The following is a 19,665-nucleotide window of genomic DNA, read 5'->3' as shown; positions in this document are numbered from 1 at the left end:
TAGTGATGTTTGCTCAGAAAGGAAACCTAGTCAAAAAAACCCAAAAAAAATCCCACCTCCAGAAAAATCCTGACTGCCCATTCCTAACTCAGAGCCACTGTTAAATATGCTGAGCCAGGCAGCAGCATCCCCTTCCTTTTCCAGCAGGCTCACTTCGTGTTACTGCACCTGTGAGACTCCCTGCGTGTCTGCTCTTTTTTCTGTAGGTTTCATTTGAGGACATCTACAGTGTCCTCAAATGTTAGAAATCTGGGGCTCTTTGTTTGTTGTTTATCTGGTTCTGCCACACCTGTGCCCTGCCACTGCTCTCTGCCTACAGTAGTGCTCGTGCAAGAAGGTGACATCCTGCTTCCCAGGACACCTGGTTCTTACATTCTTTTCATGCTCCTGTGGTATGAGTCAGGCATGTGGTCGGTGCTACCTGCTTTATGTGAAGAGATGATCCTTTAGCTGCCTGCCATGTTGTGAGGTATTTGCAGATTTTCACCAAGAAGACAGCTTAGAATGATTTTCTTAGTAGATATAATTTTATATCCTAACTGAAAGGTAAAGAGAGAGAAAAAGATTTGTTGAGCAATAGCAGAATGCAACCAGTTTTCAGTATATGACTGAAAAAATGTTTTTAACACAACTGTAAAAGATACTGTAAGAAAAACTCTTCTAGTCATTATGTCTAATTTTATACCTATTATTTCTTTAAAAGTAAGCCATCGCATTTTTAATTATCTAAATAAAATGCAAATAATATTCAAATTATGTATAGTGACTGCTGAAGTTTAAGAAAAGCTTGATCTTGACTTGAGAGAAGTCACTGGCAGAGGAGCTGGAAACATACATTGTTGACATGATAAACCATCTTTTGATGTCAGTAACTTCTACAAATTCCAGAACGTTCTTTCTTTCAGTTTTTACTCTTACTATGCTTATTTTAATTAGTTTATTTCAACTTGTAAGGATGCGTGGAAGATGGAAATTGGGAAAAGTTGCTTTACTTGTCTGCCTTCCTGAATAATTATAGAAGGCTGAAGTCTTTTTCTGCTTGCTTGGGTCTGGAGAATTATAGAAATCAGTGCTACTTTAACAGGTCAGGCTGTAGCTCTTGTCCTGTGATGTGCTTCTCCTAGAAACATGTCATGCTGTATATGCACACAGAAGCTAACCTTTATAAATCCATTTGTGTCCCAGTAGCATACGGCACAGTGCTTAGTTCTAAGTGACTTTGCAGCAGAAATTCTGAAATATCCATCGTATGTGGCTGCTGAAACCTCAGATACAAACTGCTGGCTCTTCCTTGTTTTCTGTTTCTTGTAAGTGAAACCTCCATCAAAGATTCTAGATTATCCCCCAGCCATCTTGAGGTACTCCAGAATCTTCCCTAAGGAAGAAAACAGTATTTAATTTGCCTGTGTACTTACCTATTTACATGCATATGTTTATGCACTTCAGAATTGAAAGGAACATTAAGGTTGCAAAGTCAAGCAATCTGAAGATGGAAAATGTCAGAGCTAAAATTGCTTGTATGACTGCAGTTAACCTCTCTTCAGCATTGTGGTTCATTCTGGTAGTTCTTTATGCAAAGGAGAATGATAAGCACAGGACTCAATGGGGTCCAAGGCCCTCCTTACTCGTTCCTCACTGCTGGTTGCCTACCCTGGGCAGTGTTTGCTTTTAGGAAAATACAGTTCTGAGCCCAGTGTCTCACTGTCCTTTTGCGGAGGCCACATAACCTCTGATCAACAGAGGCTGATCTTAGTTCCTGCTGTAGTTTATGGGATTGTGTGTTGCCCAAGAGCTTGTTGGATACTCAGTTCTGTGGTGACAGTAGTATCCAACTCCCCTAAATTATTTCCCTCTTGAAAAGACCAGCTGTGATTTGCAATGTGTTGTTTATCTTAGAGAGGGACACTCATGGCTCCTGATGAGAACTGATGAGAAGCCCAGCTCCAAACTACCTCACATTGAGGTAAAAAACCAATTTGCTTTGGTTTGAGAGAGCAGCCCATGATCCCCCTGGAACTGAATTCTTCTTCTTGTCAATAACCTGCCTCTGTGAGTGACAGCTGAATAAGTACACAGTGAGATCTGAAGTGGCAGAAACATGGGGCCTCTCAGAGGCAAAATACCACTGATAAGGCAGCTGCTTCACCAAAACAAGTGGTGGTGCTTAATACTCCTATCTGGGCATACTCCTATGCAAGATGAAAGGAATGTATGGCAAGCTGTTGTTTCAGCCTTCCTGGCAGCTCTGTTTATTCTCAGAGGAATAAGGAAGTGCTAGAATCCATACCTATGTAGGTGGTCCTTTCCCAGGCTTATCTGTTCTTCTTGTTAGGAAGTTCTTCCTCTGTCCCTATTGCTATAGTTTAAGCCCAATATGTTGTGACTTACCCACTGTGGAGGTAGGCCTGGATTCATCCTGCCTGGGCTTGTAACTTAGGGTTTCACATCATCATGAATTTTGCAGAGAGTGTAGATAATGGTTGACTCTCCATCTCTTCTTGTAGAATGAACTAGGAGCCAGGTTCAAAGCTAACACAAGGGACGTGTTCTTCATGCCAGCTGGAACTCCTTGCTGAAGAGTATTGAGGACTCAGTATAGCTTGTGTAGGTTCGAGGGGAAACTGGACAAGTATCTGGAAGAAAGATACTGAATGTTAAACAGATGAACAAGCTCTATCAGACTCAGAAAACTGCCTGAACTGAAAGTAGCTGAAGGGTGAGAATATTAAGGAGAAATTACTTATACTTGCCTTAATACCTGTGCATCTGTGCCAACTGCTGTAGAATAGAGGAAACTTGGGCTGGGTACAGTCCTGGCACGAAGTGGAATGGCTGCTGGTGTCTGTGTGTAGTGTCTGTAGGACACTAAGTCTTTGGTTGCTTTACCTCTGGGGAGAGCAGGAGTTTTCAGGCAGCAGTGCATTTCTCAGGAAATACTCTGAGGTAAGAGGAATAAATCCAGACTAAATATTTTTTCTCTGCTGGATCACTGATTCAGTGGTGCAGGTATGATTTTTGTCAGGCACTCTGGTGACATACAAGCAGCAGCAAAACCCCACTAATGAGTCTGGTCTAAGATGCTATATTGCTCTGCTCTCTCAAATAGCTAGATTAACTGTGTGTTTTCTTATATCCTGGAATGCGGTCAATAGCAAACCGGGGGGGCACTGATTTTTGGTAAAACACTTCAGCAACTTACACAGGAATATTATGCAGCAAGTTCTAAAGTGCTTTTCTGCTGTTTCCCATCCAAGTGATTTTTCATGGTGCGTTTGGTAAGGAGTTATTAACTGCAAACAGATTTAAGTTCTGAGGACTCCCTAGATCTGAACCGATGCTTGTCATTCAAACGCCCCAACATGAATCAAGTACAAATGTGAATGTTCACAGCCAGTGCAGTTCATTTGGAACAAGCATGCATTTAGCATTACACAAAACACAGCGGTCCACCCCTTGACAGTCCTTGCTTGTCCTGGTATTTTGAGGGAGAAGGGGGAGGACATTTATTCTTGATGGTGAACTTTAAAAGTATATTTTCTTTTTAAATGCCAACCTATTCCTTTTCCATGTGTGTTTCAAAAATGTCTCTGACACTTTGGCTCAATACCTAGGTATTCCAGCTGTTATTCTAAGATGGTGGAAATTAAAATTCTGTTGACTTCACTGGAGCTTTGCCAGTTTTTCTCAGAGGAAGATTTGATTTCAGAATATTTAGTGGAGCTTAGATCTGACACATGCACTGCAGGCACTGTGGGTGCTGGGTAGTAGCTGTACTGATGCCAGTAGCTGGAGTGACTGGGGAAGGGAAATTCCACTGTGTAGCAAGGGTTGTGGTTCTGACCTTCTCATCTTTCTCATCATCAACCTTCCATCTCATGAACTGATATACTCAAACTGTCTCTTGCAAAGGTGGAACTATGTTAGACTGTCGTTTTCTAGCCCAGAATGATGTGCTAAAGGGTTGGAAGTATGGTGCTGACTCCAGGACCCTGATCACTTTGAGTCCAGTAGAACAGAGGTTTGAACCTTGGCCTCCTGAATTTCCTGTTGGTGCCATAATCTCAGGTCACCACATCCTGAAAGCATCTCTTTTTCACATCACAGATCTAAAAAATATCTTGACTTAGTAAAATCAAAGTGCTGTTTTTTCATACTCAGAAAGGGAGTCAGTGCCTCAAACTTTCCATGCTTTTAGCAGATGTATCATCTTTCTTGTTAAAAGTTACTGTGTCTCCTTCAAATTTTTTTAGCCTTTAACACCTCTCAAAGTACTAGCACCAAAAAAAAAATAAATAAATAAAAGAAGAAATCACCAATTCTTCCAGCAAGCACAAAGCAATGGAACTAATGTAGGTTTCATGTCACAACAACTTGGGCATATAAGTAATGAATCTATTTGTAAGATACCTGCTGCCTTCCAAAGACAAGTAGTTCCTGATCATGACTTTATTTAGTTGTGCCTGTGCATAATCCCGCTGCAGACACTGAAATTAATGATGAATCTCCTATGGATTTCAGTGTGTGCAGGTTGAGGCCCTCATTTATTAAGGGTTTATCATTGCAAATTTGCTGAAAACACCAAACCTTTAGAGCTCCTGTGGGCCTCATTTTCAGTCCTGCAGAGACACCATAATACCATGTTTGCAATAGCTGAGTCATTCCCATGACAACAAATGGAGTCAGAAATACAAGATTCTGACCTTGCTGTGTGATCAAACAAGACAGAGAAGCTGGGCATCAAAGACAAAAGTTCATCAAACACAAATACCTATAAACCCAGCAAGCAGGTAGGGGAGAAGCAGCAGATAAAGACAAAATATTTCTCATTCTCTGAAGTTCTGCCCCAAGGTAAATGTCCCTTCACAGATATTTCTAATGCTAGGATCTGCTGTGATTAGCCTGAGTATCTTTCTCTGCAGAAAGCTCCAAGGAGATCAAATGAGACCTTGTTAATAAATCCATTTTGCATTAATTCTTTCTGGAGGATGAGCTGTGAAAAGCAATACTATTTTACAGCTTCTTCCAGTGTATCTAAAAGCAAGGCACTTTGAGAAATGGGATGAGATTGAAATGTTATTTGAGTTGCATTAATAGTCTTTGCTACAGAAATCAAGGCAGAGTCAGTGAACTGCTCTGACTCAAATGCTGGATTGGTAAAAGAATTAGGGTAGGAAAAACATTAGTGGTTAATGGGCAGTGTGGTCATCATAGAAAACCAGCGACAGGCTTGAGTGACCATCAGACATCTGCTCCGTGGGCTGTGGCAGGAACAGAGACAAGGCACAACTGGAGAAGCCCACGTTTTCCACCAGTTCATAGGCAGAAACACATAGGGAAGAGATGTGTTGCAGCTGGCCTGGCAACGAAACAATAGTTTCAGATTGAAGTAGCTTTCAAAACCAATTCTAAATGATTGACAGCAGTAAAACCAAAAGTTTTAGGTGTTGGTAGGAAGACTGGTGGTCCTCACAACTGTGTCAGTGAGAGGTGGGTTTCTAAGTCCCCGTTTGAGTTTGTGAGAGTATTTTTGAGGATTCCAGTTATAGTGCACTATTGAACAGTCACTCAAAGGTTCCTACCCCTTAACAACATCAGCATTAAGACTTACTGTGCCTTAGTGGTAGGACAAAGAGCGTGGTTTGAATTGTCCCAATGCAGAGTTAATTCGAATCGGATCTTCCACTGACAGAACTACACCTGTTAATACATACAAACTTGCTCATGGCTTCTGGAACCTGGCAAGGGTCTTTTTCCTTATAGATAGGGCACTCTGATAAATGTATTTGTCATATTGCTGTATATTTTGGATGCAATGAAGAATTAAGACTGAGAAATCCTTTTCAATGAAAACAGAGCTGTGAATGACAGTGCATTAATTTATGCTGAACGCACCAAGAAGTGGCTGTTTTGTGGCATTACAGAGACAAGCCCAGAGAGCTCACACCAAGAGTTGTGGCTGCTGCTCTTGTGCATGATGGATTTAGCATTGACTGTTAACATAGAAGACCCTCCAGGTTTTGTTCAGCCCATAAGCAGATTAAATTCAGGGGGGGGGAAGAAGGATTTCAGGTCTGGACTGGAGAAGGGAAAGTCTCATTAGTACAGCTACTTATGCCTTGTACTTTGAGAACAGGTCACAGTAGGAGATGTCTTCTGCAAGGCAGCCAGGTTGGTGAAGCTTTGATTTTGTGGGTAAATGACATTGCTGTACCTGAGGAACTTGCCCAGAGTCAGTCCCACTCACACCCTGGCATGTACACTTTATCCACTGACAGTTCCAGGGTCCAGAGATCTGAGTTTTCCTTGGCCACAGCAAGCAAATTACAACCCAGATACTGTGGGCCAGAAATGATAGAGCAAGCAGCTGTTGCTCTGCTGCCTCTACATCTGCCTGACACAATAATTACATCTCATCAGCCATACAATATAATGGAAGCAAACCAACTACAACAGAAGGATTTTGCAGCACAACTGTCTTGCTGTGTATAACTGCAGCTGTATATTTACCTTTGTAATTAATTCTGTAAGCATTTATATGGAGTTACAAGGGACTGAGTAATTTAGAAAGCAGTGGAAGAGACCATTAAAAATAGCAAAAGGCATAATCACTTTCTTCTACCATCAATCTCCTCCTTGTCTTCTCTGCTGATGTTCCCCATGGACTATTCATGGTGGTGCTATAGTGGGACAAAGGCATTGCCTGTTAAGCACCCTGTAGTGGGCAGAAGCCCTAATTTTGCTGCAGGACTGACATTGCCTGTGACTTGAATAAATTAATTTCCTTTTGTGGAAAACGTGGATCCCACTTCAGTGGAGGTTCTATGCTGACATTTGTGATGTAGGCTGGTGCATTAAGCACTGCATTTATGCTCGTTGTATAAATCCTTGTTTGATGAAATAAGTGGGTAATTGAGCCCTTTTTATCAGAATTCTTTTCAAGAGAGTTGATTTTTTTTTTTTTTTTGGAAACTCACACAGTTCAGCTCATTGGCAGGAGTTACCCAGGACTCTTGCCAGTGGAAATCTCCCTTCTTAATTAATCTTTTCTGAATTCTGTAGCCCTAAATATATTCTCTGCTGGTCATGCTAAACCAGATTAAATTTATGAGGGTAACTGAGCTACTCTAGGTTTGCACCAGCATAAAGAAAGGTGTAATGGGACTCCTTTGTGTGTCCCCCACCTGCGCAGAAATAGATGATACTTTAATGTCTCCTTAACTATCAGTGTTGTGTTTCTCTCGCTCTTTTGCATCACATAAAGTTCTAAGCTGGGCCTGATAAGGTATAAGGTACACTGAGGCAGGCTGTACTGTGGGACCTTTTTTCTGACCCCTAGTCTTGTAGACCCCAAAGCCAAAGCATGGTGCTGCAGGGCAGATGACTAGAAGCTGGATGAGTGGCAAACAAAGCTCCTTTCTGCTGATGGAGAGCAGAAGCTGTTCCTCTCTTCCAGGCACCAGCACTCTCATTTTACTGACTGGAGAGTAGCAAACACAGACCTTCTGTGCCACAAGGTGGCTGTGAGGGGACCAGTTGGGCGTGAGCATTTGTAACCACACTTTGTAACTGGAAATGGACTTGGAGGCAGTCATTTCCTTCTAGAAAGTCAGCAGTGTTTTCCTTCTAGAAGACAACAGTTTGCAGCAGTGAATTCTTGAAACTAGAGAATTCTCCTAAAAGACATAATTTAACTTCAGTCAGTTTCAGTGTGCCCAGCACCCAGGCTGGACCCTAGGCAAAGGACCACAGGGGCTGTTCTGGCCCTCTCCCTGCAGTTGGATGTGTTTGAAATAGATGTCCCCAGTAATTTATTTTGCTGAGTTGCTCTTTGGTTTGTGTGTTTCAGAAGCGCTCTGGGGGCGTGTGCTCATACCTGCACCGCGTGTGCCGGGCAGCACTGCCACTGCAACTGCTCCTCTTGCTCCTGCTGCTCCTGGCCTTCCTCCTGCCCCTGGCAGAAGAGACCCACAGCTGCACACTGGCCAACAACTTCGCTCGCTCCTTCAAGCTGATGCTGAGATACGAGGGCCCACCTCCAACGTAACTTCTTGGCATGGCACGAGGTGACTGGCGGAAGTGCAGACTCTTTGTTTTTAATTGCAGCTATTGTAGATTGTAGGGCTTCTAACACAGCCATCCTATCAACTGGATAGATCACATAATTGCAACATGACATTAATCCACTTTAATCAGGTATTTGAGCAAAATTAATATTTTTACAATTTTTTTACTATTGTATTTGTAATATGTATATAGAGATTGTGTATGTATGTACATATATATATATATAAATATGCATATCTGTGGTCAAACTAACAACCACCATCCACTCATCCACTGTTTAAGGATAATTCTGCAATGTTTCTGCTATCTTTCAGCAAGCAGTACTGAAGGATGGCGTTGTTGTGGGATTTTCTGGGTGATTTTTATCAGATTCATGTTTGAACCGAAGTCAGAGCAAGTATGACAACATATGGTCATGCACCAGAGTGTAAACTGGAGAGCAGGCACAGCAGAATCATGTTTGAGTAGAGTGGTTGACATTCCACTCAAGGAAGATTTGGACCATTCTCTTTGAAATCTTGAGCTGCTTTTTCAGTATCTGGATACAGGGATTGCAGAAGCTAATAGAAATATTTCTACTGACTTCAGTAGGAGTGGGGGTGGACCTCCTCTTGTTCTTATTTTTTACCAGATTTCTTTTCCAATTACTGTATTCTCCAGCCCACCTGAATCAGGAGAGGTGGAATACAGTAGGAAGAAAGCTAGAAAAAAAAAGAATATATTTTTTTAGCATCTCTCTAGCAGGAGAACTTTTAAAATCAGTTCATAATTTTCTGAACAAAATTGTGAGCACTGAACAAAACCTTGTATCATCAATCTTGTCTATAAAAAAGAGTGGGTTTTTTGTTAGGTTTTTTGTGTTTGTGGGGTTTTGTGATTTGGTTTGTTGGGTTTTTTTACTTTATAAAGGGGCATTTGGCAACAGATCATAAAGCCTGAACACTGGGATGCAGCCTGGTTCAGTGTCAGTACAGCAAAAGTTGGAAGTACTTTAATAATACCACCCTGGAAACAAGATTCCTATCTAGGATGCTTTTATATTAATGGTTTATTGAAATTATGTACACTGATTGTATCAAAGACAGTCAAGCATGTAGTATAAACTCTAAAATTATGGCAACTTGTCATTTATTTACCTAACCCTATGCCTGAGTTACCAAATTTTTGAATGTACATTTAAACATTGCCTTTTAATATAAAATCAATTCTCACTTCAGAGTGATGAAGCCATTCTTAGTGGTGTTTTACATAATTGATTCCTGAGACAAAAGGTAATTTCTAAAAAATTTGTGCCATTTCTGAGAGCTATCCCTTATTGTCTTATGTTTTTGGCTACAGTAGTAATCATGAAAAAAATTTAACAGAAGGAACAGTTACTTTCCCTCTCCAGGCTATGTTGCAGGAGGAACTTCTCTTCTGCATATCAGTATGAGGTATTTGGTGTTTTCTTCCTAATAAGGTCTAAAATAATAAAGTAGCTGAGAGACTGAAGGAGGAAGTCACTTATTTAACAAAATCATTGAAGTTCTGTTAAAGAAGCAAACTTGTGTAGAATTGGGAGGCATAACAGCACAGAGCTCAATTTAGGCACAGGATTAGGAAAACAGGCAGTGTGAAAGAGGAGCAGCTCAACATAGAGAGGAGAGGTGTCCATCAATTTGTAAAACCTTACAAAGGGAGTCACAATTAACACAGAGGACAGGAGTACAGGCTCTACAGAGGAAAAAATCTCAGAATCTTTTTGGTTCCCCCTCCCTGCTACAGTATTGGTTCTATTGCATATTAAACAGCTTTTCTTCAGTTTTCAAGGTTTAAAATGGGTTGAGAAACAGGGCTTCTACCAGTGTTCTGAGGAGACACTTCCACCACCAGGATTCTGTCACTGTGTTCCTAATAATCCTTCTGACTACACTGGGTTTGCTAGCGTTGGATTAAAATGTCAAAATTCTGTAAGGTGTAAAGAAGAGTGGAAGTTAAAGGGGAGACAGCAGGGATGATGAAGGAATCTGTCGAAGTGCAAGGGGAGCACGAGCAGGAGCTGAGCTGGTGTGGGTTAAAAACCTGACTGTCAGGAGGCAGTAGAAGAGCTCTCGGAGCAGGCAGAAGGGACTGGAAGCAGAAAGGTGAGCAGAGTCCATGTGTGCTGAGCAGTAAGACATTCCAGTGGGGGAAGTGAAGGAAGGCCTGTGATTTCTTTCATGAGGGAGCTAGATGGAGAGGGTGAGAGGGGCTAGAATTTGGCAGAGAATGGGACAAATTAATTCCTTCTTTGCAACATTCTTTCTGGGGGCAGAGGACATACCTTCTCTTCTCCTGATTAGCTGTGTAAGTGCCATGCACATTCCCCTAAAAATTGCTGCCAGCCCTGGGGAAAGAAACCCCTGTGGCTGCCCAGCAAGGAGTTAATCATCACACACATCTCCATCTCAAATTAAATCTTCCTTTAAAAAAGAAGTGTGGGAGAAGAGGGGCACTAACAAAACCTGCTCTGTGTGGTTGTGGATGTGTGTAGGTGTGCACACACCTTTCTGTGACATAGCTACATTGCAGTTCTCTGGGTTTTGCTGAGCTGTTCCAGGTGATGAATGCAAAATACCAGTGAGAAAGTAAAAATAATGAGGAATAATAAAGCTGCAAATGGAAGTCAATAGGGAGATAAAAAAGCTTTTCTATGAAAGCACAAAATCTCACATCAGATTTCTTTCTGCTGAGCCTTTCTGATCTGGGTGGTTTGTATGGGTTCACAAATGCATTTGACACCACGGGAGTGTGTAAAAGAAGTTTCTGGGAGAAAAAATTTCTGCACAGAGGTTCTTAGGAGAACAACTGCATCATCACCTTGATGTTTCAGTGTTGTGGCAGGTTTAAAAAAAACCAAAACAAACAACTAAATTAGAAACACACTTTTGCTGCTGGGTTTGCAATCAATTTATTCTGTAAGTCCCCTGTCTGTAATATTGGAAAGTTTTGCTTTAAATCTCAGTCAATCCATTCTCATTAACTTAAATAATCTGAATATCTCATAGAAGTGATGAATATTTCTACTTCTTTGCAATGAAAACTATCCAAAGCACTGGACTTCAATGTTCCTATCAGTGAAAACAATTTAAGTCTTCCATAATGTCATTTACCTCACCTGTCCAAGGCAGGTGTGGCATTTTCCTGGCAAAGAAGTAAAAAAAAAAACCACAAAAGAACTTGAGATGTAAATGCAAAATTAACTTTCTTTTTTATTCTCTTGTGGGTTTTTTTTCTGAAAAGCTTGTGATACTGATTCCTGGAAGTGTGTGTAAATATTAATCAAGTCAGTAATTGGAATAATGAAAACAAACTGCCCAGTCCAGCTTTCCAGGAAACTGTACGAAGCTCAGATTCCTCAAAACACAAACTAAATCATACTGTTTCCAAATCAGTCCTTAAAATCTTGAGCATGGTTCCTCATCTTTGCTCACAGATGATTTGGTGGTTATATGCTCACTTTTGTGCCTATAAAGTCCCCAGCTCATACATCTCTGACATCCAGATGTAACTGAGATGTGTTACAGCTCAGGTTCAGACTGGGGCCACTGCCTTAAGCCTTCCCTTGCCAAAATCTGGGATGCACAGAACCTAGGATGTGTCTGCAGCTGAGGACTTGCACCATTTTGCCCCAGTCCAGATGCAGCCACTGTCAAAGCGTGCTGAAACCCTCTAAAATATATTGAATATGTTTGAGGCTGTGAATTGTTTGTGCACCTGGCCTGTGCTCCATGCAGACACCCAGGCTGTTCACAGCTCTCTGTCCGAGCTCTTGCCTGCTCTCTTGGACCAGGAGTTGGTTGACCACAATAATGACCCTGCAGTGCTGAAGGCAAAATCCTGCACTCCATTGCCCACACATTACAGTAAGACATTGCCCAAAGGCACACTTCAAACCCAACCTTTGGCATGAAAGCAAGCCTCATTTGTAAACTGTAATTGATTTTGAAGCCTGATGCTTTCCAGAGAATTTTCCATGACAGCAATACATTGAGGGAGAAAATGGCTGTTGTGCCCCGTGTCTATTAACAGCCCTTCTCTGATTCCAGTCAGCAATGTAAATGGTATTAAATATTACTTATATGTGCCCTCTCCAGAAATCTGTTATGAAAAACATGTTCAGTTCTAAGTACATACATTAAAAATGTTGTATTCCTCTGCTAGCACTGGATCTCCAGAGCAGTCATGATTTCTACCAAGTGCTACTTTATTTGTACTGACCGAGATGCCTAAAAACTGAAATATTTGAGGCTGTAAGTAAAGCTACTAGGCTAACTAATAAAACCACCTAGTGATCACTGAATAATTTGGAGAGCTTTTAGAATGGCTTTATGCTTCTCCTTAATCCCTTTTCTTGGAGTAGTTGTAGACCTCGGAGAGAAGAAATGTCTCCAAAAAATGGCCATTGCTAGATAAGACAGGTGGTGATCTCTGCACATCAGAAGAAATAGTATTTTCCCTTTACTTGCTCTAGACCTCAGGAGTTTGCTACATCTGATCTCGTCTTCAATATTAAATAGAGAATGTTTTACTTTGATGTGTGTGCATACACATCTCATTAGCACTAAAGAAATTTGAAGAGTGAGTTCATGTACAATAATTTTTTTAACTTGTGTTGACAAGAGAGTACATTGTCCTCTTTTTTTCAGGAAAAAAAACCCAAAACTGCTGTGCAACAGGGATTCCCAGAGCAAACAAAGCCTTTTGGAATAACTAAAGATTACAGACTGAAATGAAATATCCACCATAGGAAACTGGAAAAATAGTTTAGCCTTTCAAGAAAGGCTGGTATAAAACCCCCAATAAACATGTCTTTGCCAGGCATCATAGATGTCTTTCAAGTCATAGGTTGTGTACCCAGCTGGCTGTAAGAGCTGCTTTTGGAGACTTTACTACCCCTTGGACAGTATCATTTGCTAGTCTGCTGCTGAAAACACGTTTGCCCAGAGAACCTATATCAGCTTCTTCCAGAATTGCTGGGGGCTGTTGAGAATATTCTTAGCAGTTCCCAGATCATTGACCTGCTCTGAGCCATTACAAGTTTATTGCATTAATTTATCTGTCAGCTGTTGACAACTCTCAGAAACCAGTTTATTAAAATACTGAAGATAATATTTCTGGTGCAGACAACATGATTCATTGAGAAACCAGTCTTATTACTTTTGCCATATTTAAAAAAGATATCTATTGGTTATACTGGAATATAAACAGGTTAGTTGTACGTGTTGGGTAACTGCAGCATGTTTTAGACACAAGGCATTTTGACTTGTACATGTCTTTCTAAGAGTTATGGGATCATGTTGCACTTGTTAAATGGCAAAACAAACAAAACAAAGATTCTTGAATTAAAGAAAAAACCAAAACAAAACAACAAAGCAGGATGGAATAATCTGTCATACAGTTGGATTTTTTATTCTCTCTTTTCTATCCAACTTAAAATATGAGTATGTGTCTTCTAGAGAGGTATCGTTAGATCTGGCAAACAAGGAATATATATCAGGAATATGCCAGTTCAAACTGGCACTCCTGTTCCCTAACCTGCTTCAGCAACTGCCAGATTTTACCTCATTGCACCTGTGAGATAACAACCCTTCTCCTAGTCAAGTGTGGGTAAGGTGAAACTGCACAGCTTAAGGTGCAGCATCCCAGCGGAAGCAGCAGGAGACATTAGGGCCTCAAAAGGCAGCCTGATATCTCAGTGCAAGAGGGGAACATGTAGGTCTGGCATTATGAGAGCAGTCCAGGACTAATGACACAGGAACAAGGGCTTGCCATCCTGCTCTGCCAGACAAAATTTTGATAGCGGCCATCAGCACTGTTCAGTTTCATGTCCCTGACTGTGGAAGGAGGCTCCCCTCGGGGTGATTCACTCAAGCTGGGATTTGAACCCTGGAAGTGGTTTGGGTTTTTTTTTCTTTTAATTAAATACAGAAGAAACTGCTAAATTAAAACTGCTCAGTGACAGGTTAATGGTAGGTGGTGGGTGCTGATGCTCCAGGAAAAGATACAGGAAATGCTATTATAGATAGAAAGCCAGTTATGATGGTCTCTGTTCAATCCTCAAGAGGCAGAAATGCAATGTAGAACTGAAGTGGGAGTTTTTCTGTTCCTTTTCAAGTAAATGTCAGGTGTTGTCTTTAGTCTTCTGGATTTTGAGGGTGAGCCTATTCAGGGCCTTACTGAAGGCTAGTGGCTTTATGGCTTCAGAGCCACCAGCAAGTTCCACAATATTCAAGTTGTGTGAAAAAGGTATTCCCCTGAACTGATTTTGGATTAGAAATTTTTTGTTTGGGGAGTGGGGATGGTTTGATTTTCCTTCTTTTGGCCACTTCGTGTTAAATCTAAGGAAGCAGAAAGACCAGCACTACTCTTTCCAGGCCACGTTTTGTCTTTCCTTCTTTTACGAGAGCAGAGGAGATTTGGCTTTATTTCCTTTCCAAAGTAAATTATCCCAGTCTTTTATTCTTATTTTCCTGTTGCAGTTCTTCCACAGCCTAGGTGATTCCTATCACCTTAAGTGTTTCCAGTGTCAGTTCTTCATCAATACCTAGAGCAAAAAATCTGGTCCAGTTTCAGTAAGTTTAAAATTCAGTAATTTCTTCCCCTTTTGCAGTTCCTCCTGCAGATGCTCTGTCTGTTTCTGCTGTCCTGTGTGTCAAACCAACCTTCATCACTATCTGGGGGGACTCCAGTCCTGGCCAGCCATTTCTTCCATCTCCTGGCCATGTCCTGCCCTCATCTGCCTTCAGTTTTGGCTCAGAGACTGCCCTTAATATTCACATCCGCAGACAGGAATATGAGGGTGTCACTTAACAAACAATTATTAATAATGAAAGCCTCGCCATTAGCATTGTTCATAGCCTGCCCAGAGCCTTTTTCTTTTCTCCTCTCTAAGCAGATTTTGATGTGTAATCCAATTACCGTGTGCAGAAAATTGCCCCTCAGTCAGTGCAGAGGGCTGGTGGTTCAGCTGCAGCTCTGTTATCCTCGCATTGTCACCGCTGGGGTAAGAGCTCCCAGGTGCTGCTCAGCCAGGGTCTGTGCCCTTGAGCTGCCAGGAGTGTTCCACTGTCATTGTTATACACCCTAAATAAGCCAGAACCTTTTTTCTGACCTGGGGAAAAATAAAAAAAAAAGAAAGAAAGAAAACTAAAATGATTGCTTTTAACAAACTGATTTCACAACTCATTTATCAAGCCCTATAGCAAGCCATTTATTTTAGCTCCTTTTTGCTCCATGAAAAGCTGTGTGTTAAAAGGGAGAGTTGAGTTTGGAGAGCAGTGCCACTGCCCTGAGCAGCTCTTTGCTGGGAGGCCTTCTGCTGGAACTCAGGGGTAGGAGCTGTTATTTCTCCTGAAGTGACTCCCACCTTCAAAATCAAATTAGTTCTATTGTCAAGTCTAATAAGCATTGAACACCACAGACTTTGTTTCACTTCAGATATGAATGAATGCCTCTGTATGGTACTTTCCGTTGCCATGAAATATATGTATATGTATATATATGTGTGTGTGTGTGTGTATATATATGTAATGGGGAGCATAATTATTGTTCTACTTAAAGAAAGGTGGCATTCCACTTCAATGTAACTTTCAAGTGCAGCTTTTAAGAGAAACCATGTCTTACAGGGAAGCTGGAAGAGTTAAGAGGTACATGTTTTAATGAGCTTTAATGAGATTTAATAAGCTTTGAGTTTGGGTTTCAGTCTTTAGGGCAAAAAGCACCCAAGATGATCTTTCCATCACATTCCGAGATCAAACCCTGTAAGAATTTAACCTAGGAGGCATTGCTTGAGCACTGGCTGTTCCTGAAGGTATGTGGATGTTGCATATCCTAAGTGTGTGTCTGTCCTCAAACACCAGCCTCCATTTTGTACGTGGGCTTGGCTGGAAGGCAAAAGACACACCTTTGTCTTGCTCCAAGACCCTGATGGTAATTTTTGCCTCAGTAGATGTTTTCCTTTTAATCAGTGTGACTCTTTCCATTTTTTTTCTGTTTTGATTTGTGTTAACTGAGTTTATTGGGTGATTCCAGGAGGGCACACTGCATCTGCCCAGCCTCAGAGCTTCCCTTCCAGCACCATACCTTCTTCTCATTTGTTTACTCGACTGTACTGGACCACTGTGAAGCAATTACACAAGCAATAATGTGGGTGTTGCATTTTTCTGTCACTGCCTTTCGTAAGACATAACTCTCCATTGACACTGAAAAGTGGTAGGAGGCCCAGAAGCTGCACTGTTGTTTACTGGCAATATAACCCATGTCCAGTGTTCCTACAGAGGACCTGTCCTCACTCCTCAGAGCAGTGGGCTGTCTCGAGCCCAATTTAATTCACAAGCATGGATTTTAAATAGTTTTGGATCCCTTCACCAACACTCCATCAATCTTGCTTCCATTAGTTTTTGTGCTTTTGTTTAGTTTCAAGCTAGAAGAAAGTTTAAAGAAATGTGCTAAGACTCCCATATAGGGTGAATAAATATCCCATATATTTCACAAACATTGCAACAAAATGAAGGGATTTGCTCTCACATTGAACAGAATTAATAAGAAGTTCTAACTGATAAATTAAATAGTTATTAAGAACAGCCTGGAGCAAAGTTTCTACAATCAAACTGTGTTCATGCTTTTAATTTAAAAATCAGCAAATACTGAGGTACATTTTGCCACCTTCTTTTAGAAGTGACCTGAAACTAAACTGTGTATTCTCCTGAACAGGAGGTTTATTGATGTAAATCTAAATTTCATCAGCATGTCCCATGTTAGATCACCCGCCTCTGGGCACAGGGAAAACCAAAGGCTGTTCACAAGAGAAACTCATGTTATGGATGGTTTTTAAGTTCTTCAGAGCTCTTATCCACTTCTAAATGTCAGTAATGGGGAGGATCAGAAACCTTCCTGTGAACCCTGTCATTTTGCATGTTGAAATCCTGGCTTGAATTCAGGTCTCCACCTCAGCTTCTTGTAAATGTTAATATTCAAGTAGAACAAAAACCTTAGAGGCAATTACAGCATGAACATCTCTTCTTGTTTATGTATAGTAGCTGATAGCAAAGTCTGCAATAATAATCTGTGTTTATACATGTGCTGTTCAATGTAACAGTTGGGTACAAAATGCCTTTTAACTGTCACAAGAAAATAACTGGATTGATGTCATTTTTTGCTTGTATGAATATAATTATTTGCCTTGCGGGGACCAGTTCCACTTTTGTCATGTTATTTATGATTTTTAAATACAATTGTGATAAATTAGGCTCGTTTGTAAGGTAAACAATACTGGAGCCAAGCAGCTGTCTCTGTACATGTGCATGTTATCATAGCTGATATCAAGTCCAAGTCAGACTCCTTGTCTTGCTTGGACCTTTCTTTAACCTTTCAGGCTTATTCAGGGAAATGCAGACCTCTCTATTTTCTTATTAAAGATATGGCTTTGTGAAAAGCTGAACTTATTTTTTAAATCCTTTCTTTTCTGGTTCAGAAAGACTGTAACAATCATATTTTTCTAAACTGCCTATTGCTTGTGTTGGGAAATTATATAGAAATATATATTTTGCTCTACAGATTTCCATGTACTTTTGGAATGCTTTGTTTTCATAGATAAATCCTCCTATTTGCTAGAATTAGCTCAAAAAGCTGTAAGCTTCTGTATACTGACTCTGTGAAATTCTATAAAAATGCAACTGCATAAGAAGACTGACTTTGTTTTTTATGTAAATTGTTAGAGTAAGTCATCCTTAGTGTTATGCCACGCAAGATGTACAGAAAGAAACCAGGTCGTTGTTTTGAAAGGCTGGACAGCGTTATGTCACACTTCCTAAAAAGTCCCAACTGAAAGTCAGGAGAGTTTGTGCTAGAAATGGTACCATTTTGGGCCCTGAGTCTGTAGTTTTTCCACACTGTTTAGAACCTTATTTCAAAGTTAGTCCCATGAAACTTCGTGGGAAATATGAAAGATAAGAACCTGTGGTGTGTGAATAGCTATGATAGAATAAGGACCTTTTCTAATGAAGAACAGGGCCTTTTAAGTAGTTAAGAAGCTATGTTTTGAGTACTTCAGGACAACTTTTTGTGTTCTTTTCTGAGCTGTGGACTCCTCCTGTGTGTTGTGGATTTATTCCATAGCTGAAATGCCAGATTAAATTGATTGAAGCCCAATGAGCAGATGAACATAATAGAAAGCTGCAGTGAAATATTGCAGAAAATGGCCTGATTTCATTCCTCAGAGCAATAGTTAAAGTAACTCACAGCCTTGGCTTCTTTGCACCTGTGAAGCAGAGGCCCCTGTTTTGTACCTCAGCTGTGGTGTAACATGGAAGGATTTCTGCTCTCTGCTTGGAAAATACTGTCTATTCCTCATTCTTGTCAAAGCATAATATTTTCTCAAGTAAAAAAATCTGATTCTTCAAGACTTGTCCGGAAGTTAAGGGGCAGCTGGAACCTTCTGTGATCCAGCCATGTTATTCCAAAAGTTTATCCCTCGATGACAAATAAAATATGATGTGACTTTGCTGTTTGCAAGTAGGATCAAGAAACTGGAAATTCATCACCCCAAGCCCTTGCCTTGTGACTGTTCTGTGATGCTCCACTGTTACCAATGAACTGTGTTGAATCAGATCACGAAATCAGAATATTTTATTGCATGTGTCCTTTCTTGAAATGAAAATATAGTTGTATTTGATGTTGCAGTTATAATGCAATAAATAAACACGTGCATTTCTTTTTAAGGACTTTTAGATTATTTTTGTGGTGGTTGCACATTTTTGCTGTGCTTGTTTCTTACCATCAGAGTATTTGGGCTGACCTAGAAAAAAACAGAACAAGTGAAGCAAGAATAAAATCTGCTGCTGCCTGCCTCTCTGCTCAGGTATCACTGGAAGATGGCTGTGCTAAATGTAGCTACTTCATGCTAGTCCTTTGAGATTTAACAGAAAATGTCAGCTTTTCTGTAAGTTGTTTAAATAGAATTCTACTGGACCTGAAGAAAATGTGAATTTGCTAAATGATATTATGATTCAGTATGATTTCTTATGGCACTGGCCCCTGACACTCTTTGTGAGGTTCTCCTCAATCCCAAAGCTGGTAAGACAAAGGGGAGTTTTTTTGAGAACCTCGGGTTGGAAGTTAACACCAATCACATGTAGTGAGCAAGCAGTTTGTTGGTGTAACCAGTGCTGATCTCTCTGAAGAGCAATCACTGCAGCGTGTGTTTGGATGCACAACTCTCATTAGCATCCAGGTAATTGCTGATTTCTTTCCTGAGTCTTTATGAGACAAAGTCTGCCGGTATCCCTCATATCAAAGGGTTCCACAGGCAGTTATTTCTGGACAAGTAGAAAACCACTACAACTTTTTGGTGAAGGCATGGGTTAGGTTCCCTGTTGCTTTATGAACACACTGGGCTTTATGCAGATCTTCGACTTCTCCCAGGTATTTGGACCATGTGATCTTGTGCCTTCCTATGAGCTGTCTCCTGCTAAGCCCCCAAAAGTACAAATGCAGACAGTTCAGCTGATCATAGCTGTGTCAAGGTCAGAGCAGCAGCCTGAATCCCTGCCAGGAGGGAACGGGGTAAAACAAGCCCAGGGC

General features: G+C 40.8%; 1 protein-coding gene across 2 annotated transcripts in view; it reads left to right on the top strand.

The window, feature by feature from the left end:
* SYNE3 (spectrin repeat containing nuclear envelope family member 3) overlaps window positions 1-18,803 on the top strand; it is a 65,446-nt gene extending 46,643 nt beyond the window's left edge. For both annotated transcript variants that reach the window (XM_082284257.1, XM_082284256.1), the window contains exon 18: window positions 7,847-18,803. In XM_082284257.1, coding sequence (XP_082140383.1) covers window positions 7,847-8,044 — 198 coding nt within the window. In that variant the 3' untranslated portion in view covers window positions 8,045-18,803. The remainder of the gene's footprint in view (window positions 1-7,846) is intronic.
* Window positions 18,804-19,665: the final 862 nt, after the last annotated feature.

This window comes from Coloeus monedula, assembly GCF_965178545.1.
Source record: "Coloeus monedula genome assembly, chromosome: 6".
Classification (NCBI taxonomy): Eukaryota; Metazoa; Chordata; class Aves; order Passeriformes; family Corvidae; genus Coloeus; species Coloeus monedula.
Note: the sequence above shows the minus strand (reverse complement) of the source record. Positions and strands in the feature narration are given on the sequence as shown.